This window comes from Penicillium paradoxum, assembly GCF_028828445.1.
Source record: "Penicillium paradoxum strain IBT 22861 chromosome Unknown utg000003l_segment0_segment0, whole genome shotgun sequence".
NCBI classification, from domain to species: Eukaryota; Fungi; Ascomycota; class Eurotiomycetes; order Eurotiales; family Aspergillaceae; genus Penicillium; species Penicillium paradoxum.
Window position 1 is genome coordinate 1,794,838 of NW_026643181.1, and position 24,365 is coordinate 1,819,202.

Sequence of the window (24,365 nt, forward strand, 5' to 3'; positions counted from 1 at the left end):
GGTATGAGGAATCAAATCATGGGAACGTTGCGCCGCGAATCAAGCACTGGAAAAGTAGAAACACCGTTTCCCATCACAAACTGGAAGGTGAAGTTAAAAAAAAGACACGAACTCGCTGAAAAACGGACAAGGCATCATCGATTGACGAGGGTATCGACCTAGTTGACACGGAACGAGTCGAAAATCACTACATGCCAAGTTAGAGCTGAACGGAAACAAGATATAGCATCGGCGAAACGTACCTTCATGACCTCGGCGGCAACCGCTGCCAATCCACATCAAGGTGTTCAAGAATGTGTATCGCTCATCACCAGTCTCCATGGAGAGGTTGACGCGATATTTGTAGCTTCCGGGGTTAACCCCATCGGCCATGTTAGCATCAATGACCTTCTCAAGAACATCCTTGGCGCCGGTTAGCCATCCTTCTGTGCGCACGATGATAAACGCCGGTGGCTCATCGACGGTCTGAAGAATATAATTGGCACGAAGGTTGGTAGTGGAATCTTTGGTCACGATCTGTGTGTCTTGACCGCCAGGCTGTTTTTGTATGTTAGAGACCAGAGAGGAGATAATAATTGGAGAATATTGAGCCTTACCAAAACGATTCCCTTGCCCCATCGACCAGCCCATTGGCCTCCGATGAATGAGACCCACTCCCTCTGGCCCCAGATACCAGGACCAACGGAGACCTTAGGGTTCATTTTGATGCTCATGCGGAAGTCGAGCTCCAGCGTCGGAGCCGGGATCTGAAGTGAACGAGCGACATCACCCTCGGGGAATGTGTGAAGCAAGTTATTGGCGGGGATTGAATCTTTCATAACACTCAGGTAGGTAGGACATTCCAGCAAATGTTGGCGCTGGCGACTAGTGTTCTTCGCGCGAACTTGCTGGCAGTAAATGCATTGGACAGACAGACACTGTTGCGTGGTATTAGCTTCAAAGTTCCAATGTATAGCTACCGAATTGTTTTAACGTACCTTATCTTCCTCCTTTGCGCGGAACTCAACGAAAGCCGCGTGCACATCGTCCAGCGGAGGCGCGGGCAAGCTCGAACTCGAAGTCTTGGCCTTGGGCTTGGGAGTCGGACGCGAGGGCGCGGCGCTTGGCGGCGCAGAGGGAGCGCCAGTAGGTGGGACCGGGGTGGCCATGGCGGTGCGATTCTGAAGGGCCTGCAGCGGGGCCTGCAATGGAGTAGCATGAGGGTTGACACCATTGGTCATGAGGGTGCCATTGGGAGTTGGGATAGCATTAGGTCCAGCTGGACCAGGAGTGGTTGTTGGGCCACTGGGAGTTCCGGGGTAGCCATTGGGAGGACCGATTCCGTTAGGGGCGGCCTGGGCGGGCTGAGAAGGCTGCGGCGCGTTGGGGTGGCCGCGCAGACCGGGACATTCGAGGAGATGTTGTTTCTGTCGCGAGGTATTCTTTGCTCGAATTTGTTGACAGTAGATACACTGAACGGAGAGACACTAACACATGCACAAACCCCAAAACGGGTTTTGGTATGTTAGTGACGAACAAGTCGTGGGTGAAATATTACGAAATACAGAGTCACGCACCTTGTCATCTTCCTTGGCGCGGAACTCGACAAACGCCGCGTGCACCTCCTGGTCGACTGTACGACCCATGGTAGGAATAAGTAGATTAGTATTGCCCCGATGAGAAAATAGTGAAAGTTGAAAGATGAATGGGTAAGGGCGCGTATGGGTGGTAAAGTTGGAGGGGTTAGGGAGAGAGAAGAAAAGAAATTGTCAAGACGAAGACGGGGGAATACGCGGGTTACGCGCCCTGCGTAATTTGGAGCACTGCTTACGGTACCTGCCAGCCATACCTACGTACCCTACGTACCCTACGTACCTTAGGTATATGGTATATTACCTATACCGTGATTCTTTCCATGAGCCATAGATTATCGATTATCGAATGTCAATTATAAAATCGATCTGGGAATCTGTTTCACCGGTGCCTTGCTCGCACCTCGTCTCTCACTCGCTGTGATTGTACTTGTGGCCTAACGCGAAACATCGGCCAATGAATGCGACACGCGGCACACACTGCTTATAGGAACTATAGGGGATCACCTAGGCAGTGTAAAAGAGCTGCCTCACTAGAATCCATAACGACACACATGCCCTGCCTAATCTCCCAATAATTCCCGATCATCAATAGCCCTAATATACGTGTAAGCCTGGTCCGCCCGGTCAGCTTATAAGGCAATCCGCCTGCCGAGTCGGGGAATTCAGGGCACGAGGCACACTCGGATCAGGAGACTGCTCTGATTGGATTGGGGGGAAAGAGGATTCTGTGTCGCCGAAACAAAGAGACAAATCTAATATGATAACTACAAATATAGAAGAGAAAACCAAAAGCTCCAGACTTTTTGTACGTATAGGTTCGTGAGGTATTATTACTGTTACTGTGGGTGGTGGACGTATATCCCGTATCCCGTACGTGATACTGTCCCCTCGACTTACGGGTTCCTGGTAAGATTGGGGTATAGACATGGTCAAAAACAACAAAAACAACTAATAAATTCATGGCTGCATTGTAGATCTGTGTCGGTTCCTCATATGTCCCCTCCATGACCTTGTCGCCGTCTGCTCTCAGTAAAAATGTTCTGCCCATGGGGAGTGGGGTGATGTAGTGTGCCCAGATCATCGCGTCAACGGATTCATATCAGCGATCTTCATGCTCTCGTAAACTCATTATTGGGTTGTCTCAACAATGAGACTGGGGTCTCCCTCAGCCGGAAAGAGCCCATCATTCATGTCTTGTCTTCCCATTGAAAGTATCATCAATCATATGTTCCTCGGTGTTATTCGTGATCATCATTGATCGGGAGCTAGTACATACTGCTAGCGCTCATATTCCAGATAGTCGCAGGAATATCTCGCCATAGCGGTAATGGACTTCCCATTCAGTACTCTCATCGATGTACCCATCCTGGTGGACATGCAGCACACCCTTGGTAGCCAGCGTGAGAACGTTCATCAAGGCTTGAGTTGCAACAGCTCGGGTCGTGCTCTCAGGAGGGAGCAGAGTCGCAAACGTTGTCTGGCCGAGTCTGCCTGCGATCGGGCTGGCTATGCTGCTGTGTGGGCTTTCTTCTGTGTTTCCTGCCTTACCGTCGGAAATAGCACCCATCTTGGTCTTCATAAAATCTATGAAGTTCAAGCTTTCCCGATCAAGAGTCGCCTTGACACGTTCAAGAGCAGAGCGCTTTCCCCGGGAGATCGAGCTGATATTTCCGCGATCTGTTGCCAGTTCCTCTTCCAGATACCGGGTAAGATCCATGTCATCTCCGAAATCGCCGAGAAGCTCTAGGTTGAGTTGGTCTTGGCCAGCGAGATAGCCACGATTGGCAAGGGGACTGGCGCTTGCGAGACGACTTCGGCCTTTACGTCCTTGAGAGGAAACCTCGCTGGCACTACCGAGCCGATGTCTTTGTCGAGAGCTTTGGATAGAAGCGGTGATGTTCCACGGCATCTGAGATGAGTGATCGTCGAACAGACTCGAAGGGGCATCACGGCCAAGTTCGACATCCATGTTAAGGCGGTCGATATTCTCGCGGCTGAGATGATCAGCTTGCTCGTCTCTCGCGCGTACTCGACGTCCCTCCGAAGTTTCATCATCTTCGGCACTGCGCTTTCGTGCATTCTTCCGGGTGTATCCACCAATGGCTTCGAACAGGTCCTCGCCTGAATAGAGACGGAGGGGATGCGATTCGTGATCCTTCCCCAATCCCACTCCTACGGAGCCGATTCCCTGACCGAAAACCCAGAAAGCGGCATTCTTCTTCGAAATGGTTGGGATTTTGTTTTGCTGCTTCTGCTTCAATGCTTGGGCCATGTTGGCAACGTATTCATTGTTCCATTCCGCCATTGTCATATTTCGCAGCGACGTGGTATCGTCGGGAATGATCTCCTTTGGGTGTCGGACTTTGCGGGTTCTTACCGCTTGAATTTCGATTGTTTCCTCGATCCCATCTAGGCTTTCAGCCCGAAGAATATTTCTACCGGTGGGCTGGGTGTGAAAATCCATTATGTCTCTGTTCTCGACCGTTGGCAAAGCCTCGTTGTCGATCTGCATCTATGGAGCAAAGTCAGTGAGATGTGCTTAGTTGTGATATGGATATTGGATCCTCACTGGTTCTTCCCCGAGCTGGTCTTGCTCTCTCTCGATGAATTGTTCACTTTCTCTTAGTCCACCCTTGGACTTCCTTGCACAGGGGGACTGTGCTTCAGTACCGAGCTCGATAATATTACCATCCTCGTCAAATTCAAAGTCAGGCTGAAGAAGAACACCTTCCTCCTTGCCCAATCCCAGATTTTTCACATTGTCGAAAATGTCCTCCTTTTGCACAGACCCGCCGATATCGTCAAGTCCGAGGATATTACCATCTCGCATGCCATCATCCGACGGGAGCTCAAGCTGGAGGCTTGAAACGTGAGAGTTACCAGACAAGCTATTATTGGGGGACTTGGTCCACAGATCACTCAGTTGACTTGAAATATCATCAGTGCTACCATTGAAAGAGGACAAGTCGATTTCCAATCCCAGGAGAGCTGTCTCGGGCAGGAAGGTAGGGTCGTAGGGCAGGATCAGATTGTTAGGCCTGCTTGAAGTAAATATTTGAGCACTGACGAGCAAATAGCAAACATATGGGCCTAATTGGTGACACTCACTTGGTTTGCCCGGCGGTAGGGTCAAGTCCACTTCCTGGAATGATCTTCAACTTGGAGACCATCTTGTCGTGCATCGCCTGTGTATCCAGTAGCGTGTATCCGCATTGTTGATTGTACACCCGAGACACCCCGTAACTGGAACAGGCAATATGTTAGCAAACTCAAGCCGACATCACTCCGCGACAGGTCTTACAGCAAGCTCCCTTGCAATCGAAGGGCCATGGGTGCCTCGGGGTCAATAATGACTCGGCATGCCTTGGGGACGTCAACATCGAGAATAGCCTTTCGATTGAGTCTCCTGGCAATGGAACGGGACCCTAGGGTTGCAACTAGCCTGCGGAGACGGTGTTGTTAGTCCTGTGTGTGAAAGTGTGGAAGCTCTTGCGGGGGAGACACAGGGTAGTCTTACCAGATAGTTGCGACACCATGCTCCGGCGAAGTGAGGACTAGGGCGAGATCAACAAGTGAGCTTTTCGTCCTATATGGAGACCATCTGCGGGAGCCTTGCAACTTACTTTCATGACTGTAAAACATGGTTGACAGGTCCACTCGAGTGACCCTTTGGTCCTCGAGTTTCTGCCCGAATTACTTCACACGTAGGGTTAAATGTCCGGTGACCAGGATGGGCGAAGTATTGTGTGGTGGGAGTGACCGTTGCAGACATGGGATGTCTACCCGCAGAGCTGCCTATAGCCCGGACACCGGGTGGGCGATCACGAAGTAGCTTTGATAGGAGACAGTGCAAAGTATGATGAATGTGCCTTGAAAGGGGGTGCAATAACAACGGAATAGAAAACAAGGATACAGGGTAGAATTGGAGAGGATGGAAAGATGGCGAGTGACGAGGATATGCAGAATCCAAGCTTAGGACAGAACCCTCGACATCTAACAGACGTGCTATTTACTCTACAGTCCACCCTGATAACTACAGCACTGATTATGTCGAGTCAAAGTTTCCAGAAACATATATAAGTTTCTAATTACAATAAATTGCGTCGGTTCTCCACCGTCGCCAGTCATTCAATAAATCAAATCGACTCCTAGATAGTCCTGGGGCATGTAGAGAACACTTTGCAGGGGCCTGGGGTCAACCAGTATTAGAATGAAATCTTGCTTTTCTTGAAACTGCTAAAAATGGCCAGTCAGTTTAGCACGAGAGGACGAAAACCGAGGTCATCCGAAAGAACGAAGCAGAACTCTAGGGAGAAGAAGGATAGACCGAGGCGAACAGAAACCGAACTCTTTTGGCACAATGATATAGACGAGACAACATCGACTATGGAAAATCTGAAAGTAGATAAGAGGCACCCAAAATCTCCAACCCAGAGTGGTTTATAAGATGCACGGGGGTATGAGACAAAAGACATGCGAAGACAATACGCAAACACAACCTGATACCTACTGATCACTCGCGTTCAGCAAGTGCTTAGTCGAGAGGGATACCCTCGTACTCGGAGTAGCCCAGAGCCAAGTTCATGTTTTCTGTGGGAATGGTTAGCGTCATGACTTATCAGATAGACGATAGGCGAGACACTTACGCAGGCATTGGGTAGCAGCACCCTTGAGCAGGTTGTCGATGGTAGCGCAGACAACGACACGCTCACCGCTGGAGTGGACGGCAAATCCACCGATCTCGACACCGTGGCGACCGGCAATGTCCTTGACAAGAGGAGCTTCACCAACGATCTTGACGAGCTTCTCGCCAGCGTAGCGGTCTTGGTAGAGGTTACGGATGTCACGAGATGTCATCTTCTGCTTCAGGGGGATGCTGATAGAGTGCTGGAAACAGATGTTAGCGTGTTGTTAGGAACAAAGGTCCAGAGAAATTCCAGGTACTTACGGAGATACCCTGGAACCAGACTGCAACGTGAGGAATGAACGCAATGCTGGTGCCAAGCTGTGCGCTGATCTCACGCTCGTGGATGTGATCAGTCAAGCTGTAGGGAATGAGGTTATTGGTAAGGAACTGAACGTCGTTCTTGGGGCTGGGCTTGGTGCCCGCGCCGGAGTAGCCAGAAACACCAAAGGTGGTAGGCTGACCGCCGAGGAAGGGAACAAGAGGAGCGATTCCAAGCTGGGCAGCGGTGGCATAGCATCCAGGGTTAGCGATGCGAGTAGCTTGGGCAATCTTGGAACGCTCGACGAGCTCGGGAAGACCGTAGGTCCACTTGGGGTCGAAGCGGTAGTCCGCGCTCAGGTCAACAATAACGTTACCGGTCTGGGAACCCTCGTCGACGGCATCGACGAAGGGCTTGCAGATACCATTGGGCAGAGCCATGACCCAGCAGTCGATATCACCGTTGGCAGACATCTTGCGGACATCATCTGGGCTGAGGTTCTCGTAGATGATCTCGCGCTTCTCGTAACCCTGGAGCTTCTTACCGGCCAGCTCGCGGGACGAGACGTGGCGGAGATCCATATTGGGGTGGGCATTCAGCAGGTTGATGAGGGCCTGGCCGGTATAACCACGGGCACCGATGAGAGCAACCTTGGCGGGCTGGGTGTTGGAGATGTTCTTCTCTCCAAGAGGGGGATTGGGGTTGGTAGTCGAATAGGTGCGGAAGGAGTTCGCAGCGACAGCGGGACGCTTGTTGCGGCTCATACGCAGAGCATTGGTGGTGGTGGAGAATCCACGCTTCTGCTCAGCAGAGGCACCGCTAGCGCCGTGGCCCTTGCCAATGTTGGCAGCAGCCTCAGCAGCGCGGTGGAGGCGCGCCTCAAGGTTGATGTCGCCGAACATCTGGCGGCCGTGGGCGTTGAACTCTTGGACCAGGTGCTTGACCTCCTCGGCATTCTCGGCGCCGTACCAGAACAGAACCTGGCCATCACGGCTCAAGCTACCATCGGCCTTGTCGAAGAACCAGGTCAGGTTCTCATCGTCCTCTTTGACAGTCCAAGCCAACTTGGGGAAGTCCTTCTTGATGCTGGCGAAAACATTGTCGGCAACGTTAGTCAACCATCCGGATTTGGTGATGGTGAAGGTGGCCAAGTGAGCCATCTGGGAGTTGGGTTGCGGGGGCAGAACAACTCCGAGAGCCTCCATGGGCTCATCGTAGTAGATCTTGAAATCCTTCTCCTTAATGCCTTCGACGTAGCGGTCGACGACGGCACGGGCATCGAGGCCCTCGCGGTCACGGATCAGCACCTCTTTGAGAGCCTTCATATCGCCAACCTCAGACAGAGAGGTCTTGACATGAATCTTGTTACCACGGCGGATCAGGGTACCGGCACCGGAGTCAGTGAAAAGCTCCTTTTGGAGATCAGCGGGGTGGATAATAGCAACGCTAGATGAACGAGGCAGATCGCTGAGGAGTTCCTTCATCTCCTTGATCTTCAAGCGAGTGCCGTGGCGCACCCACCACAATCCCATGAGGTGATCATACTCCTCATCGAGGTTGATGGCGGAAATCTTCTCACCGGTATCACCGTTGAACAGACCACCCTTCTCAGCCAGGTAGACGATCTTCAGGGGCTGCAGAGCGCGGGCAAGCTCACCGGCAGCCACGTCCGCATTGACATTGAGCACCTGACCATCGGGGGTCTCGGCCATGGAAGTCAGGATGGGCAGGCAGCCAGCAGCAATTGCGGATTCAATGGGGCTCTTGTCAACACCATTGATCTTACCGACAAGGTTGTACTTAGGCTTGTCAAGGTAATCAGCAGAAAAGACGCCCGCAGTGATGGGACGGGCGCGGATGCCGATGCGCTCGAGCTCCTCAACCAATTTCATGTTCTCCTCCAGGAAGAGCTTGCGGGCCAGGGCCAGGGTCTTGCCATCAGTCACCCGGATTCCATCCTCGAACTGGGGCTCAACACCGGCTGCCTCCAGCATGCGGTTCAACTGAGGGCCGGCACCGTGGACGACGATCGGGTACAGACCGACATGGTTAAGGAAAGCGAGCGCGGAGGACAAAGTCTCGAGGTGATCAGTAATAATAGCACCGCCAACCTTGATCACGGCGAATTGCTGGGAGGACACGGATGTGAAGTGTGACAGGTACTGCTGAACCTCGCGCTTGGAGCCAATATTGCTCAACAGCTGCACGACGGTGCTGCGGGTTGAGGTCAGGTGAGAATCCGTCGCGCGGGAGTAGGTACGGGTCTGGCGAAGGGAGGTAGCCGTCTTAGCAGCTGCAACTCGGACGGAAGCAGTAGGTGCGGAGAGGGTACGGAGGGGCTTGCACGAAGCTCTCCGCACAGCGGAGCGAAGGGACATCATCTTGGCAACGCACATGCGGCAGCCTCAATGGTCTCACAGTCAGCCCTAGGTGGGAGAGGCCCCAAATATGTATAAGGAGGTGGAAGGTAGGTGGAGGTGAAGGTGAGAGAGTGTTGAGTCAAGAGAGATTTTCCAGATCATCGGCCGGCCCTCGGAGCGATAACTTGGCCCAATGATGGGGAGAAGGCGGTGGACCCCCTTCTAGCGAGCGATTTATCTCCAGTTACGTTACGTACGTCTTTTATTTCTTACCAGTGCATTACCTAGGTATTATTTTCAGTCTTCTTTTGTTCCCTGTTTTTAATTCTCTCCTGGAAGTGTATAAAAAAAAATATAATCAAGTGTATACTTTTTTGATGCTATGAGTCTTGTATCAACATCAACATGTTGTGTGGCGAGCCGGGACCAAAAACTCTTCACGCGCTTTCCCTCGGATATCAATCTCCTCAGACTTCCCCAAGCGAGCGTATTACCTCCGAGAAGCCCACTTCTTCTGTTCGGAGATCGTGAGACGTCATCCTGCTTGGGTTTAGTCTCAGTTATCTGATCTTATCCTTCCCTCTCACTCGTTGTGTCGGGCCACCGCTATCCACTTCCCTCCACCCTGGCTGGATCTAGTTGGCAGCGCGTTTTTTCCCGACGGGACACATATGTGCCAGGTCTGCGCTCACTGGTTTATTCAAGTCATCGGTGGACACTCGTCCCCCCGCCCGAAGTACCCAAGCGTTTCATCACATGTTGTTCGCATGCTCAACCTCACCCGGCAGATGAGATCCCGGAACATTGATCAGGACTGGATTGACGTTACTGTATTGAAGACAATCCACGGTGGAAATTTTGGGATCAGATTCGATGACGAGTGCACTAGCCCTCCAAGGGTTCGGACATAACGGGTTCCTTGCAGAATGAAGTCATTGGTGAACAGCTTTACAGGTCAGATGGGTCTGGAGCCACGTGGAGTACAAAACTCAGCCCTCAGCCCTAATGCCGAGTGGGTTTAATTACCTGGATAGACTCCTAACCCATCCATTACAACAGGGTTGTATGTGGGTGCCGAGGGTTGCCCAGTACTACACAAGGGTGAATTTTGCCTTGGCCGTTCACCGGGATAGATGATCAATCGACCCGAATATCCTACATTAACTTTTAATTCGCTATCTGGGCATTGTAGTAATGCCATCCTTTGAATAGAGGGCAGAAAAGCACGCTAAGGGAGATTCATTGCAGTGAAAAAGCACCCGAATGGCAATGTGGTAAGCATACTGAAACACGGCATCATCGAAGTATCATTTACATCCTCACCCGTTGACCGAGTCGCGTGATGCGACGCAACCCGAAATCGGATGATTTCGTTTCGTTGCACGGCAAAAAGTCAAACGGATTTGGTCATTGAAAACACGCCCAGAAAAAAACAGCAGGAGGTATTAGCGGCTGTGAAGAAAACGGAAAAGGCCATTCAGGCCCAACAACAGTAAACCCAGTAAAATCAAGATCCCATGTCCAAAGAGAAGTCGTAAGTCGCGCGCGGTAGCAATGCTTGGTGCTTAGCGGGTGGCAACCACTGGGTATGGTGTTAGTCGCAAACTTGGGGTAATCGGATAAAATGATTTTCAACGCTTACCAGACGGCACAATGATGACCACAAGAAGAACAATCACGCAAATGACCAGGCACACGCGCATCTTCATGTCCTTCCACCACATATCTTTGCGCACGCGATTGGCGCCTCGGCGGAAGCCCTGGGCCGAGACAGCGAGGTTGTCGGTCTTATCCTGGAGAGAATCCAGATTCTCACCACGCTGGGAAACCTTGTTGATGTTTTCCCGCATCACACCGACGGTGTCGTCGATTTGCTGTAGAGAAGAAACCATGTCAGTCTTAGTGCGATAATCAAGCGCCCCAGTGTTCGCATTTCGATCAAAAACACAACAAAACAACATATGCACATCGTGCATCGAAGGACTATAGTCCGAACATTCGAAAGTCGAAGTCGCTATGATTCAAAGAATGCTTGGGAATGAACTCACTGCTTGCAAAGCGGCCGTTCGCTGGTTGCCATTCTGCCCGTTGGCGGCGGCGCCGTTCGAGCCAGAGGGAATGTAGGGGTCGTAAGGTTGTTCGTTAGCAGCCATTATGGGAGTCGTAAAAGTGTTTGAGATATTCTCAGGTGTGAATTGGCGGGATGTCGGTGGTGTCTCGACGGCCTCGCAGGAGCACTAGGGGTTGCTCTGTTTTGATGGAAAAGCGGAGCAAAGATGGGGTATAGGGAACTGATATCGACGCGAATAGTGGATATGGAGTCAAGATTATCGCAGGTCGATAAAGATCGGGATGTAGCGTAACGGCGAGCGACGGATGAAGGAAAGGATTAACGGTTGTTGTCTGGATGGAGCTGACGAGTTGCGTTGCCGCTTGAGGCGGCATTGCCCAGAGTCACGTGCTGTGGCGTTCTCAGCACAAAGCGTCGGCTTCCGGCTTTGGAGTGCTTGCTATTTTGAGTCCATAACTATTGGTATTTATTGGTTGCGAGGAGTCAATGGTATCGTTGATCGGACTTGTTCTTCTTCTAATTTTGCAGTTCTTTTAGGGTTGATATAGGGGGGAGGGAATTGATTTACGGCGAACAGCCATGACGTGCGAGATGGACTATAAGTATTGTATGCTTCACATGGAGAAGTCCGGAGTCCGGAGTACTCGGTATCCATTTAGGGTTGATTCGGATCATAACTGATATGTCTCTTGGAGGGGGGGGTTATGTATATGGCTGCCTATTAACACAAGAGCCGGCCACGTTGCTCGAGGAACCGTGCTATTATTAGCCACTCCCATTAGGTAACATGTTCCGGGCCTGGAAACCAGGGTTTGATTTACTTGATTTTGATCGAAGAGAACTAGGGTTCTAGTGCTGTGATGAGATACCTAGAGTACAAGGTCTTTCTACATTACTCCGAGTCTATCCTTATATGACCTTGGAATCCCGACTACGATTATGTCGATCTTTCTAAAGCGGGGAGAATCAAGAACCTGAAGCTCTCTCCGACGAAACATCAGGGTAGGTATATCGATCTTCTATATACTCCGCAACCCGGACTCGGGATATCACCAAGGGCAGTCTACAACGTCATTGCCAACAGAATCATCCTTTTTGCCAAGTCAAATTAAAAGCTTCGTACTCAAACAACGGTATGCACCAGGCGCTCGAAATATATTTAATGGAAATGGATGAATATCATCCAGGATGTGCGGGTTGGCCTACGTCAGTATTCCCGCCAACTTATGCAGTTCTCATTGTTGATTGGCATAGCCGAAATTGGCATGTTGTTACTCTACAGCAGAAGAAATCTACATCAATGTATCAGAACGTTCCGTGAGGAGATTAGGGACTCATGAGCCAGTCCTACGGCCGAGTATGCCATGCCATATTCGCAAATGCTTTAACAATCAGCCAATTTCCAAACATGCCAAGTCCTAGATCGAGGCTGTAGGCAGCTCGTTTCATCCTTCGTCGATCTCCATGTACTGAGCTATCCTACGATCTCAGTCGCTCCGCCTGTGCTCCGTACAATCATTTGGCGGTTAGCCCGGCCCCCAACACGAGGCTGTGACATATTCCCTGCATACGGAGAACTCCGTACATAGATGAACCCCATATTCTGCCTGTTCTAAACCCCCTGTCGAGTCATTGTTCCTCAAAGGAACATTCCTTACCCATGAGCACCCCGCTGCCCCATTTTGCTTGGCTCGTGGTCTTTTCCAAGCAAGATCATCGCAACGAAATGAAAAATCCTTTCGAAACCCCTTGGCCTCTTGGAATTCTTGTGGAAAGCTCATCAATTCTTTCGCTTCTTCTCTTATTGTATATACCACAGTATCGATACTTCTCACCATGAGATGCCCAAAAAGATCATGCGGTGTAGTGCTCTTCCTACTTTCCACGCTGGGGCCACAAATGACGCAGGCGTCCATTAACCTTGACTTGAACGATGACGGTATGTCGAAATTTACTGTTCACAGAGACAATGAACCCTCGTTCATCTAAACCGATCCAGATTCCATCAAAGCGGCAGCCAAAACCGCCGCGGCCGGAATGTTGAAATATTACACCGGCGACCAACCGGGAGATGTACCAGGCAATATTCCCGATCCATACTACTGGTGGGAAGCTGGCGCGATGTTTGGCGCAATGGTCGAGTACTGGTACTACACGGGCGACGACAAATGGAACAAGATCACCACCCAGGCTCTCCTTCATCAAGTAGGCGATGATAATAACTACATGCCTCGGAATCAGACATTGTCGCTTGGAAATGATGACCAGATCTTTTGGGCCTTCGCGGCGATGTCAGCTGCCGAACTCAAGTACCCCGATCCACCCGAAGGTCAGCCGCAGTGGCTATCTCTTGCGCAGAATGTGTTCAATTCGCAGGCTACACGTTGGGATGAAAAGACCTGCGGTGGCGGTCTACATTGGCAGGCCTTTGAGTATAACAAGGGCTACTCGTACAAGAACACCATTTCCAATGGTGGGTTCTTCGATGTCGCTGCACGATTGGCAAGGTATACTGGGAACAATACCTTCACGGAATGGGCCAACAAGGTCTGGGACTGGACTGATTCGGTGGGATTCATTGGCAAGGAATATCATATCTTCGACGGTGCTGAGAGTGGAACCAATTGCTCCGTCATTAATCACAACCAGCATGCATATCTTCCTGCGGTATATCTTCATGGAGCTGCCAATATGTACAATATTGTGAGCAAAATATATTTCACTTCCATGATCTCTCACAGACAGGATCATTTACTTACTATAATGATCAGACAGATGGATCGGATGTCTGGAAACAGCGGATAGAAGGTATCATCAGCGGGCTGGGAACCTTCTTCCCCAACAACCAGGATATCATGGCTCAATCCTGCGAACCCAAGAGATGCGATCTGAACTCGCGGTCGTTCAAGTCTTATTTGGCACGTTTCATGGGAGCAACCATCCCGCTGGCGCCATTCACAGAACAGCTATTAGGTCCAAAGATCCGAACATCAGCCCTGGCTGCCGCAGAACAGTGCAATGGGCCCGATAATGCCTGTGGGCTGGTCTGGACCGATCACACCGAGTACAAAAGCACCACTGGAATTGGTGAGCAGATGGCTGCGCTGGAGATCTTCAAGGCCAATTTGGTGCATACCGTTAAGGCGCCTGTTACAGGGAAGAATGGTGGCACAAGTAAAGGAAATGATGGACCGGATGGGAGCGGCAGGTCGGGAGATACAAAACAGGGTGATATTCGTACTCGCAAGATAGACAGTGGAGACAAAGCTGGTGCAGGAATATTTGCTGCATTGGCTGTTGTGATGCCTATTGGTGCTGCTGTATTTATGGTGATGACTGCATAGTTCATTTGCGATATATTCCATATCGGGAGTTGTGCTAGGTGGCTTGTTTCAATATGTGATTCCACTTTCTAGCGGTTTTCATGGATCAAATGATGTTGTGTATATATTTATGTGGTCTTATTAGGTGAAAAACAGGTACATAGATGCATAGATGTACGAATTATAGGGACCCAAAACGGAACTACATTGAATCAGCGACTGGTGTGGAATACACCCCGGTGTGGGTGGTCTACATACTTTTTGTACATCGACCTTGTCAGTCATGAGAGACATTGATATGTAATCCGTCAATTATGAAGCTAAACATGTTCGCTATAATCAAACTCCGACTAAATAATTGATTCCAAGACGATTGCATGAAGGAGATCATTTGGTGGCAGTAATGATGCGTGGGCGATTGTCTCAGGTACATATGCTCGTACCGGAAAATATAGCTTTCTGGAGATTATGCTAGACACAGCAAGAAGAGAGACAGTTATGGGATTGAAGGGTTCGGTGGTCATGAATTGTTCGTAGTATACTGATCTTGTTGCCCTGTTCGATAATACAGATGACTGCGAAAGTGGCACATGGTGAGAGGACACTGGGATGAAACATGGTGCAGAGGTCCCGCAGAGGTTCAGATCTAGATGAGCTTTTGATGATATCACTTAGAAACAGATGCAACATTGGTCCAATGGGACTGGATTCGCTTTTAGATTATGATAACAACGAAGTATAACCAGGATTCGGCAATTATACATTGATAAAGCCCCAGATGTTGGAGCTGTAGATGCGAAGAGGTGAGAAAGGTCGCAAACGTATCGTACACCCAATAAAAATCATGAAATACACCCAGGGATACCTAAAACCGCATATGGTGCAAAAATTCAGGCCGTCGAAGCTCATATGCTGAGACAAATAGCCGAGAGGAGGAATTGTATTGATGGCGAGGGAGGTGGAAGATGGTTGGGAAGCGAGGTAGATTGGATTCTCTGTGAAGAACACACAGCATAATCACAGATCAACAACAAGGTTGCAATTTGGTTATGGCGGGTATCATTTTTCACCCAGCATCTCCTTGCGCATCTCTTCCTGCTGTGTCCGAGTTTGTTGCTTCTCCTGCACACGCTGTGCTTCTATAGCAGCTCGCTTATTGTCCAATTCTTCCTGTGCAGCGTACCAGACTAAAAGAAAAGAGGTCATAAATATTAGCGAGGAATGCACCTAATACCTGAGCTGACACGGTATCTCAGAGAGAACTGCCTCCTGGCAATTATGGGAAGACCACATACTGGACTTGTCGGACTTCGACCACTCCTTCAGCTTAGTGACATAGTCATCGAACTCCTGCGCCCGGCGGTCCCCCTGCTCAGCGCTGCGCTTCTGCAGATCTGGGTTGTATCGCTTCCTGAGCTCTTCGTCGGAAGGTCGGATATATTCAACGAGAGCGGGTCCACCGACAACTATGAGAAGGCCACTATAGCAAGCAACGGACGTGAGCGCGAGTCATTGTCTTGGTGGATTTAGGTATCACTTACCCGGCAATGGTCTTAGCCCACACTGCAGCACGAGACATGGTGAATTGATTAGTGCGGATATGTATTATCAAGTGAGTTGTGCAAGGGTCCGAGTGACGTCGCGGTTATCGGATAAATCGGAGAAATGCAGATGCTGAGACCGTTGGAGATCATCAACATCATTGTGGCTCTCATTTGCTCGTGCGAACAGCGTGGCGCAGCTGTGGCTGGTGTGGCACAGCGCTACGCTTTGCCTGATCGGGCGTGTCTCAGAATTGGCGCTCCCCACATTGTTCTGACGGTTTCTACTCCGTACTAACCGCGCCGTTTAATCAGAAAAAAAAGAATTGTAAGAACGGGCTTTGAGACAGGCGTGGAGTCATCCATATTCTCATATGGTAATCCACCTACCTATAAAGAACATATCTCCGAGGTATCGACATGCTCTCCACCGTACGGACCTTGGGTCTCGGGCAGAGATGCCCGATTATGCCCAGGATGACAACATCTGCAGGTGGATGTTTCCAAACACCCCCTGATCGTCAGGCACCGAGTGGAATGATTTATCAACCACTTCGTGGGTACGGAGTGTATGTTTACATGTAACAATCCCTCATACGGCCGTTAGGTGTGCTCTGTCCGCATTGTATCGACAAGAGAATCGAACGCCAATACAACTCTAAGTGGGAATCCAATCAAAAGCAACCCGGAGATATAATAATAGGTACATGGGTCTATGATGGCACTAGAATTGGCAATAAATCCACTTAGAGAATGAATCGAGTTAGTCTCTGAAACACACGAAAGAGATTAAAGACCAAAAGACCAAAAGAAAAAGAACCAAACCCTTCACTTCTCAGTGGGCCAAGGGACTTTTCAAATTGGAAGGTCACCTGCTCCGACCGCCCCTAACCCATTCTGCCCCCCGCGCTTGATTCAACTCTCCGATTGAACATCCTCGCTGGACTCTCGCTTGGACTGGTGCGCCTATCCTTTGCAGGTGCTGGATCGGCTTGCGATAAGCCTGTTGGTCATTTGGCGCCGTAGGTTGGCATTGCGCGACTTTAGGTAAAGACCAGTATGAACTCCTCAGGTGGCTAGGGCTGGACCGATATGAGGATGGACAAGCTAATTCGAAATTACACCTAGGCAGTAACCTACCCGGTCTCTCCTTGCATGCGTCTTACCACCGACTACGTTGGCACGACGGTAAAAGTCCCCTGAGGACTACTTGAATCACTGCAACACGCTGTATAATACAAATTTTGGCTTGCTTGCGCCATGTCATATCCTCAACATTCCGCGCAGAGGCCGCCACCTTTGCGACAATACAGCAATGCTGCCCCACCTTCTATAAAATCCCCTGGAGGTTACTCGCAAGCTGGATCCCACAGTGGATTTAGCGACAGTGGCATGGGGAGTCAAGACGGTTATGACGATGCGGCGTACAGCTACCAGTCCAGTTCTTCCGGTTCGCAGCCATATCCCGCTCCTCAGTCTCAGCCACGCTCGATGCGCCCACCAGGTCCACCAGGCCCGGGATATGGGCGACCTCCAGGGCCCGGATACGATGATCGGCGTGGCTATCCTCCCAACGGACGACCACCGCCGCAATCGCGATCGCGAACACGTATGTACACTCCAGACACCAGAGTACCGATTTCTTTGCTAACAAACTTCAAGCTGGTGGGCGCCCACCCCCAGGCGGATCTTTCGATAATCCTTTCCCCTCCTTCCCTAATCGAGACCCCAGAGATCCAAGGGCCCCCAGAGACCCGAGAGATCGGCGCGGTCCGCCACTGCAAGGACTAGAGACTGATATGGCCGCGATGGACATCAATGGCAGGGGGCCCCCTAGACCGCACACCTCAAATGGAAGACGCCCAGATATGCGACAGCCACCTCCACGTGGACCTCCGCCGGGCAGAGGCCGAGGGGGTTATCCGATGGGTCCTGTGCGAGCCGCTAGCTCAGGCAGGCCTCCTCGATCCGATCGGGATTACTTGGATTCTATGAGTCCACCTATGCCTCCTCCGCCGCGAAGCACAACGATGCCGCTTGCACCAGCTGCACCACTCTACCCAGGCCAGTCGACCTACCAAGAAACGGAATATGCACCAAGTTTCGCAGGCGAACCTCCCATGCGTCCAGATACTGCGGGAAGCATGCGATCTCCACAATCCCGTGCGCCCAACGATATAGACTCAGGCCTAATGTTACCCGTTGCTGGTATGATGATCCCACCGGAGCCTGCTAATCGCGTTTCATATGCGCCCAAGGAGTTTCTGGACAGTTACTATGAGACTGGTGGTGGGGGTGGGGGTGGTGGTGCTGATACCGATCCCGATGAGCCCGATATGCCCAATTTTGATGCAATGCCAGATGCTAGAAATCACCACCTAATTGATGAGATGGGACTGGACCCAACACCAGTCAGGAGACCAGGCCCCGGTCCAACTTCTTCTGGGAATTACCCATCGTATTCCCCAGGTGGAGGTGATGATGCACGCTCCCAAACCCCACCGAACTTTCAACAAGCAAACAGCGCAAACCAGTTTGAAAATGCGGGATTCCAATTTGATATCCCCGCAGAAGGTCCCACTGGTCCTGCTTACGGCCACCCATCCCATGCTGGTTATGCATCGAATGGATATGAGGATTATGCTGGTTACTCGCATGGTCCCTCCCCGGTCCCGACAAACCAGCCGGCTTATCCTCATGACCAAGCTGAGATGCCAGACCCTCAGCAAAACCCCGATGCCCTTCCTCACCACCCTGTTCCATTCCGCCCTGGTCACGACCAGGCATCAAAACCTGCGCCCCTTCGGCAATACGGCACCCCCGAAGCCGCCCCTGCTCCTGTTGCTCCACAGCCGATGATGACGCCTGCTCCAACGGCCCCGGCACCTGTCACGACCGAGGAACTCCAAAAGCTCCAGCAGAAGGCGCGAGCCAACCCTTCTGATCAGAAGACACAACTTCTGCTAGCCAAAAAGCTGGTCGAGGCATCCACCGTCCTAGTAGGGGATAACAGCCGACTTGATCCCAAAACCAGATCCAAAGCCAAGGAGAAATATGTGATGGATGCACATAAAATTGTCAAAAAGCTTGTTACCGCTGGATATTCCGAGGCTCAGTTCTTTTTGGCCGACTGCTATGGCGAAGGCCTACTGGGACTGGAAGCAGACCCCAAAGAAGCTTTCTCACTCTATCACTCCGCCGCGAAGCAAGGTCACGCACAGTCTGCATACCGTGTGGCTGTGTGTTGTGAGATTGGCCAGGAAGAAGGTGGCGGAACCAAACGTGATCCGTTTAAAGCCGTTCAGTGGTACAAGCGTGCAGCTGCGCTTGGTGACACACCCGCAATGTACAAAATGGGCATGATTAACTTGAAGGGATTGCTGGGTCAAGCCAGAAATCCCCGTGAGGGTGTATCGTGGCTCAAGCGCGCAGCTGAGCGTGCGGACCCGGAAAACCCACACGCACTCCATGAACTTGCTCTCATGTATGAGAATGCTGGCGGCAATGATATCATTGTCCGTGACGAGCAGTACGCCTCTCAGCTGTTCCATCAGGCTGCCGAGCTGGGCTATAAATTCTCTCAGTTCCGACTTGGTACTGCGTACGAGTACGGACTGATGGGTTGCCCCATTGACAATCGCCTGAGCATTATCTGGTACACTCGTGCCGCTGCTCAGGGTGAGCACCAGAGTGAACTCGCCCTCAGTGGTTGGTACCTCACCGGATCTGAGGGCATTCTATCACAGAACGACACCGAAGCCTATCTGTGGGCCCGCAAGGCCGCCACTGCAGGTCTTGCTAAGGCAGAATATGCTATGGGATATTTCACCGAGGTTGGAATCGGTGCTGCTCCCAATCTAGATGATGCAAAGCGATGGTACTGGCGCGCAGCTGGTAAGTTGACTCCCTTGTAGTACTTATTGTTTGATGATCAACTGACGGTTCTTCTCCTTTCCAGCTCAAGGATTCCCCAAAGCCCGAGAGCGTCTTGAAGACCTCAAGAAGGGCGGAAACCAAATGGAAAAAACCCGTCTGTCTCGCTCGGCTGTTAATAAACAGAGTGATGGGGACTGTGTTCTCATGTAATTTGCCTTTATTGTCCTTTCTACACTTCCTTCTTCCTCCTTTTCTTTTTTGTTGTTTTCTTTCTTTTTTCTTATTTATCCCCCATGTTTTATGATCACCGGCGGCTGTTACATTCTACTCCGGTCAAGAACGGTCTTCTTCTGGCTTTTGGACTGCATCTTGTGCCTTCAGCCCCCTCTTTTCTCCCATCTTCTTCTAACGAACCTTGTCTGATTGGAATCACCTTTATTTTTCTTCTCCCCTTCTTCTCTTCCCCCTTTCTGATTTTCCTAGTGGGATGTGTATGACTGAAACGGACACGATGGATCCAATTCCTCGGCGCTGGTTACAGCATTTGCATACATTAATAGATTGTTGAACAATTGACCTTGATTAGTGTACTCCGTACCAAGTTGCCATTCGAAAATTCCAACCTCCTTATATCCGTAAACCCGACCTCCAGAGGGCCACACAGCCGCACGGATATATGGCGTTGTCCGCGGGTGGATTCCGCGCTGACAGAGCGGTGGATTTATTTCCTGGAGCCCGGTTCGGCCTATCATCGGGCTCTTAGCAATTCCGAGAGCATCTACTTAATCAGCTTTTCTAGTAAATTCTTATTTCTTTCTTTGCCTCTGAATTTGGTTTAAGTAGATTTGTTCCAATCTCAGAAAAGAAAAGCGCATTGCTAGTTCTATCAGTCTGAAGCCGTATATGTCTTCCGAATCAAGCCAGCAACACAACCATTCGGGAACACAAAGCGCACCAAATCCAATCAGCGGACGCAAGCTCGCTCTTATATCTCTTCTGACAGTCCTTGCGGCTGTGCTTATTACCCTGATCTGGGGTGATACCGCCAATCTGTTCGGCCTTCGACGCCTCTTTGGATCTTCCGCACGCACAGCGGCGGGACCTCTGGCAGCCTCAGCTTCGATCTCAGCGTCTGTTGCAGCAGCAGCGACAGTAAAGGGACAATCGGACGCACTTACAAATAGTAAAATACAGCACAGCATGAGGACTCCTATCTATTTCCTCAGTCATGGCGGAGTGAGTTATCCGATATTTCAAGTCTTTACGAGGAACTAAACGCTGACTGATGCGCGCAAGCCGAACGTGATGTACGAGGTTGATCACCCAGCCTACCGCAAGCTCTCCGAAATTGGACGCGAGATTACCACCAAAGTCAAGCCGCGCGCTGTCGTAGTCTTCTCGGCGCATTGGCAAGCTGGACGGGATACCATCCAGGTTAATACTGCCGAGAAGACTGATTTGATCTATGAGTATGTTGGATATCGAAACCCCCATCTGAAAACCTGCAGGATTTGATCTGACTGGCTCCAGCTTCTATGGCTTCCCAGGCCATTACTATAAAGAAAAGTACCCGAACGTGGGTAGCAAGGAGGTTGCGAATAAGGTACTGGACATGCTGAAGGAAGCCGGGATCGCGGCCGAGGGTGTGAAGCGCGGACTCGACCACGGCGTCTGGGCTAGCTTCAAATGCGGTACGTGACAGCCAGAACCCCAAATCACGATCCATTGATGCTGATGAGAATAATGCAGCATTTGAGCCAGAGTCGAACCCACTGAACGTCCCCATCGTGCAAGTTTCGCTCTTTGATTCCGAAGACCCAGACCAGCACTACCGCCTGGGTCAGGCAGTCGCGCGTCTTCGCGAGGATAACATCCTGATCATCGTGTCTGGAATGGCCGTGCATAACCTGCGCGATCTGCGCTTTGCGTTCGGTAACCCGACCCCGATGCCGTACGCGGTTAGCTTCGACAAGGCGCTCAAGGATGCCGTGACGACTGCGCCGGCGGAGCGGCAGAAGGCCATGGCCGACCTGCTGAAGAGGCCAGATGCACGCAAGGCTCATCCTTCCTTCGAGCATCTGCTCCCTATCCACATTGGGGCTGGCGCCGCGGGCGAAGATATGGGCAAGAGAACCTGGACGCTCCCGGAGGGAAGTATGAGCTGGGCGCAGTATCGGTTTGGCGAGGTTGGCAATGCGGATAGCGTGCTGTAAGATAGATCAAGTTTTCTCTGGAAGTTATTGAATTGGAATTGTTTTGGATATGGGATTCGATTTCATCTATAGGTACAGAAGATGGGTGTAAAACGGTAGGAACGCGGGGGGGCATAATGTAGATCGATAGGGAAACAAAAAGAACCTAAAGCTGCTGCTTCACCAATTGTGTAATGCGCTCTTCGATCTGGGCATCCGACAGGCCTAGAAATGGCAAGATTAGTCCCGGTTTTTGATTGAAACTTATGTTGGCGGGGGTGCTTACCGGCCAATGCTTCTTGCTTTTCCTGGCCGAAAGCTAGAGAGAAAACACAGTAGGTTAGCTAAATCCAGTTTTGCCGGATAGCCTCCAAAATGGGCTAATGAGTGTGTTTTCATACCATATCGGGCGTACACTCGTGGCTGGGTGCCCGCGGCTTCGCGGATCATGATGGGAGTCTGGGGGTTGTGCTTCTTCATGGTCGGGTAGGCGCGGTTGATGAAGGACCTGTAGAGGAGAAAAAAGAGTCAATTGGGAGACCAGGGAGCCATTGGCCATGGGTCGGGATGTACGTACCGTGTGGCAGCGCTTGCCTCAGAGGTTTGGCAGAAGAGGAAGCGGAGCTCCTTCAGGCCCTGGGTGAAGACGTACTTGCCAGACATAGTGAATGGAATAGTCAAGCAAATGCAACAGGTATGGATATCAAGGTCTTAAAGGAGCCACGGAAGGATGAGCGTGGGGGCAGTGGGATCGAATTGCTGGACAGTCTGCGATGCAGTGCATTATTCACGATGGCGGTGATTCGCTGCGCAGAGCCATAATTCCGCTAGTCCCAATCCAGACTAGTGGCTATTAGCTTACATCAGCTCCCAACATCTTGATATGTCATCTATAGCAACAGCAATAGAGCGATATTCAGAGATATTCCATAGAGATAAGTGAGAGTAATTCCTTCAGAGCTGTTCTGTTATTTTTTACGAAATATATCGTTTTTTCTCCCGTTGTTGTGGGGGTTAATTGACATATTTAAGCTCCCCCGACGGAAAAGTCCCCCTGCCACCGATCGCGGACATCACTCCATCTTCCCTCTCACCAGAACCAGCATTCCAAGTATCATCATGTCATCTCGTGTGGGCTTCCGTTTCATCAACAACACCCGCTTTGCGTTCCGCAATGCCTCTGCGCCATTCCGCCGGCCGGGTGCTCAGGGCTTCCGCTGGCAGAGCTCCGAAGCCGGTGCAGCAGAGCAGCAGAGCGTCTTCCAGCGCATGTGGAACAGCCCCGTCGGCGTGAAGACTGTGCACTTCTGGTACGTATTACAAACATGCTGTGCTTCTTATCTCTATCTCAATTATGAACTTGCGCTAACGTATTTGCTATAGGGCCCCTGTTATGAAGGTACGATGACTCGGTTCCCCAACGTCCACAACCCGCGATTTACCTCCATATACCCTCCATTTATATCTCCATGTACCCTCAATTTATATCAGATGTTGCCATGTCGTGTGGATTACCAAAATCTATGCTTTGCGATCCATGACTAACACATCTATCACAACAGTGGTGCCTGGTCATCGCCGGTATCTCCGATTTCGCTCGTCCCGCCGAGAAGCTCTCCCTCACTCAGAATGCCGCTCTTATGGGCACTGGTGCCATCTGGACCCGCTGGTGCATGATTATTAAGCCCCGTAACGTCCTGTATGTGAACTCTGATGAGCAATCTGCCATTTATCCCCACTAACGCATTTCACTCGATAGGCTTGCTACTGTGAACTTCTTCCTTGGCTGTGTTGGTGCCGTTCAGGTGACTCGTATCTTCTTGTGGCAGCGCAGCCAGTCTGATAGCACCGTCGAAGCCGCCAAGGTGATTGAGCATGAGGCTGTTGACTCTGTCAAGACCGCGGTCGAGAATACCGAGGGTGCTGTGAAGAAGGTCGTTGAGAAGTCAACTTAGTGATGAGATAGATTGTGCGTGGATTGCAGGGAACTGATAATAGTGTGTCTAATTGGAATAGATCGATATCAAGCCCTCCTGCCTATACTGAGGTGAAAAACGAGCATCATTGAGTTGAGATAATGGCCATTCTAGTTCTCCCGAGTCTCCGTTTGGTCTCTCTAATAGAAAAACGTTGTACATACAAACTATTTTCAAGGTGACTGGTTATAGTTTCCCCTGACATTTTTCTCGTGGCATCTATCTTGCGACCCTTCTGCTCCCTTTCTGATATAAGGTAGTAGCTTCTACTTTGCACATCCATCGTGCCAATGTAACGATTGATTTGTTTAGTTTATCTCCAAATCACATTTACATTGAACATTCTCTATCCAAGACTGTCCTACCATTACATTCAGGAGAATCAAGACCAATATTTCTCATATTGAATCTTAATGGGGGCTACACTAATGCATTACATGGGTTGCACAGCTATCTATCCGCGGCAAGCCTTGGAATGAGCCAGGTACTCGCCACATGTGTTATTG

The 24,365-nt window shown here is 50.7% G+C and overlaps 10 protein-coding genes across 10 annotated transcripts; 4 read left to right on the forward strand and 6 right to left on the reverse strand.

The window, feature by feature from the left end:
* Positions 1-158: 158 nt before the first annotated feature.
* On the reverse strand, positions 159-1,625 carry N7457_002586 (DUF3237 domain-containing protein; the record flags this gene model as incomplete). Its single annotated transcript, XM_057173632.1, has 5 exons — positions 159-187; positions 243-537; positions 597-917; positions 978-1,466; positions 1,557-1,625. The coding sequence occupies 5 exons, from the start codon at positions 1,623-1,625 to the stop codon at positions 159-161; spliced, it is 1,203 nt and encodes a 400-aa protein (XP_057033783.1).
* Positions 1,626-2,859: 1,234 nt separating this feature from the next.
* Positions 2,860-5,216, reverse strand: N7457_002587 (Rad21/Rec8 N terminal domain protein; the record flags this gene model as incomplete). The annotated part of the gene is made up of 6 exons (XM_057173633.1): positions 2,860-4,086; positions 4,144-4,636; positions 4,683-4,817; positions 4,876-5,016; positions 5,092-5,128; positions 5,198-5,216. The coding sequence occupies 6 exons, from the start codon at positions 5,214-5,216 to the stop codon at positions 2,860-2,862; spliced, it is 2,052 nt and encodes a 683-aa protein (XP_057033784.1).
* Positions 5,217-6,108: 892 nt separating this feature from the next.
* argEF (bifunctional acetylglutamate kinase/N-acetyl-gamma-glutamyl-phosphate reductase) lies at positions 6,109-8,916 on the reverse strand (the record flags this gene model as incomplete). The annotated part of the gene is made up of 3 exons (XM_057173634.1): positions 6,109-6,164; positions 6,221-6,461; positions 6,523-8,916. 3 exons carry the CDS (start codon positions 8,914-8,916, stop codon positions 6,109-6,111), a joined length of 2,691 nt encoding a protein of 896 aa, XP_057033785.1.
* Positions 8,917-10,511: 1,595 nt separating this feature from the next.
* On the reverse strand, positions 10,512-11,033 carry N7457_002589 (SNAP receptor SNC2; the record flags this gene model as incomplete). Its single annotated transcript, XM_057173635.1, has 2 exons — positions 10,512-10,754; positions 10,929-11,033. 2 exons carry the CDS (start codon positions 11,031-11,033, stop codon positions 10,512-10,514), a joined length of 348 nt encoding a protein of 115 aa, XP_057033786.1.
* A 1,817-nt stretch (positions 11,034-12,850) lies between these two features.
* Positions 12,851-14,295, forward strand: N7457_002590 (glycoside hydrolase family 76 protein; the record flags this gene model as incomplete). Its single annotated transcript, XM_057173636.1, has 3 exons — positions 12,851-12,890; positions 12,951-13,654; positions 13,723-14,295. 3 exons carry the CDS (start codon positions 12,851-12,853, stop codon positions 14,293-14,295), a joined length of 1,317 nt encoding a protein of 438 aa, XP_057033787.1.
* Positions 14,296-15,333: 1,038 nt separating this feature from the next.
* On the reverse strand, positions 15,334-15,853 carry N7457_002591 (uncharacterized protein; the record flags this gene model as incomplete). Its single annotated transcript, XM_057173637.1, has 3 exons — positions 15,334-15,461; positions 15,570-15,754; positions 15,816-15,853. The coding sequence occupies 3 exons, from the start codon at positions 15,851-15,853 to the stop codon at positions 15,334-15,336; spliced, it is 351 nt and encodes a 116-aa protein (XP_057033788.1).
* Positions 15,854-17,075: 1,222 nt separating this feature from the next.
* On the forward strand, positions 17,076-19,901 carry N7457_002592 (uncharacterized protein; the record flags this gene model as incomplete). Its single annotated transcript, XM_057173638.1, has 3 exons — positions 17,076-17,424; positions 17,478-19,709; positions 19,774-19,901. The coding sequence occupies 3 exons, from the start codon at positions 17,076-17,078 to the stop codon at positions 19,899-19,901; spliced, it is 2,709 nt and encodes a 902-aa protein (XP_057033789.1).
* Positions 19,902-20,594: 693 nt separating this feature from the next.
* N7457_002593 (DODA-type extradiol aromatic ring-opening family dioxygenase) lies at positions 20,595-21,904 on the forward strand (the record flags this gene model as incomplete). The annotated part of the gene is made up of 4 exons (XM_057173639.1): positions 20,595-20,927; positions 20,988-21,160; positions 21,222-21,382; positions 21,441-21,904. 4 exons carry the CDS (start codon positions 20,595-20,597, stop codon positions 21,902-21,904), a joined length of 1,131 nt encoding a protein of 376 aa, XP_057033790.1.
* A 145-nt stretch (positions 21,905-22,049) lies between these two features.
* Positions 22,050-22,546, reverse strand: N7457_002594 (L51/S25/CI-B8 domain-containing protein; the record flags this gene model as incomplete). Its single annotated transcript, XM_057173640.1, has 4 exons — positions 22,050-22,108; positions 22,170-22,202; positions 22,285-22,391; positions 22,461-22,546. 4 exons carry the CDS (start codon positions 22,544-22,546, stop codon positions 22,050-22,052), a joined length of 285 nt encoding a protein of 94 aa, XP_057033791.1.
* A 456-nt stretch (positions 22,547-23,002) lies between these two features.
* N7457_002595 (mitochondrial pyruvate carrier family protein) lies at positions 23,003-23,838 on the forward strand (the record flags this gene model as incomplete). Its single annotated transcript, XM_057173641.1, has 4 exons — positions 23,003-23,193; positions 23,267-23,282; positions 23,446-23,582; positions 23,643-23,838. The coding sequence occupies 4 exons, from the start codon at positions 23,003-23,005 to the stop codon at positions 23,836-23,838; spliced, it is 540 nt and encodes a 179-aa protein (XP_057033792.1).
* Positions 23,839-24,365: the final 527 nt, after the last annotated feature.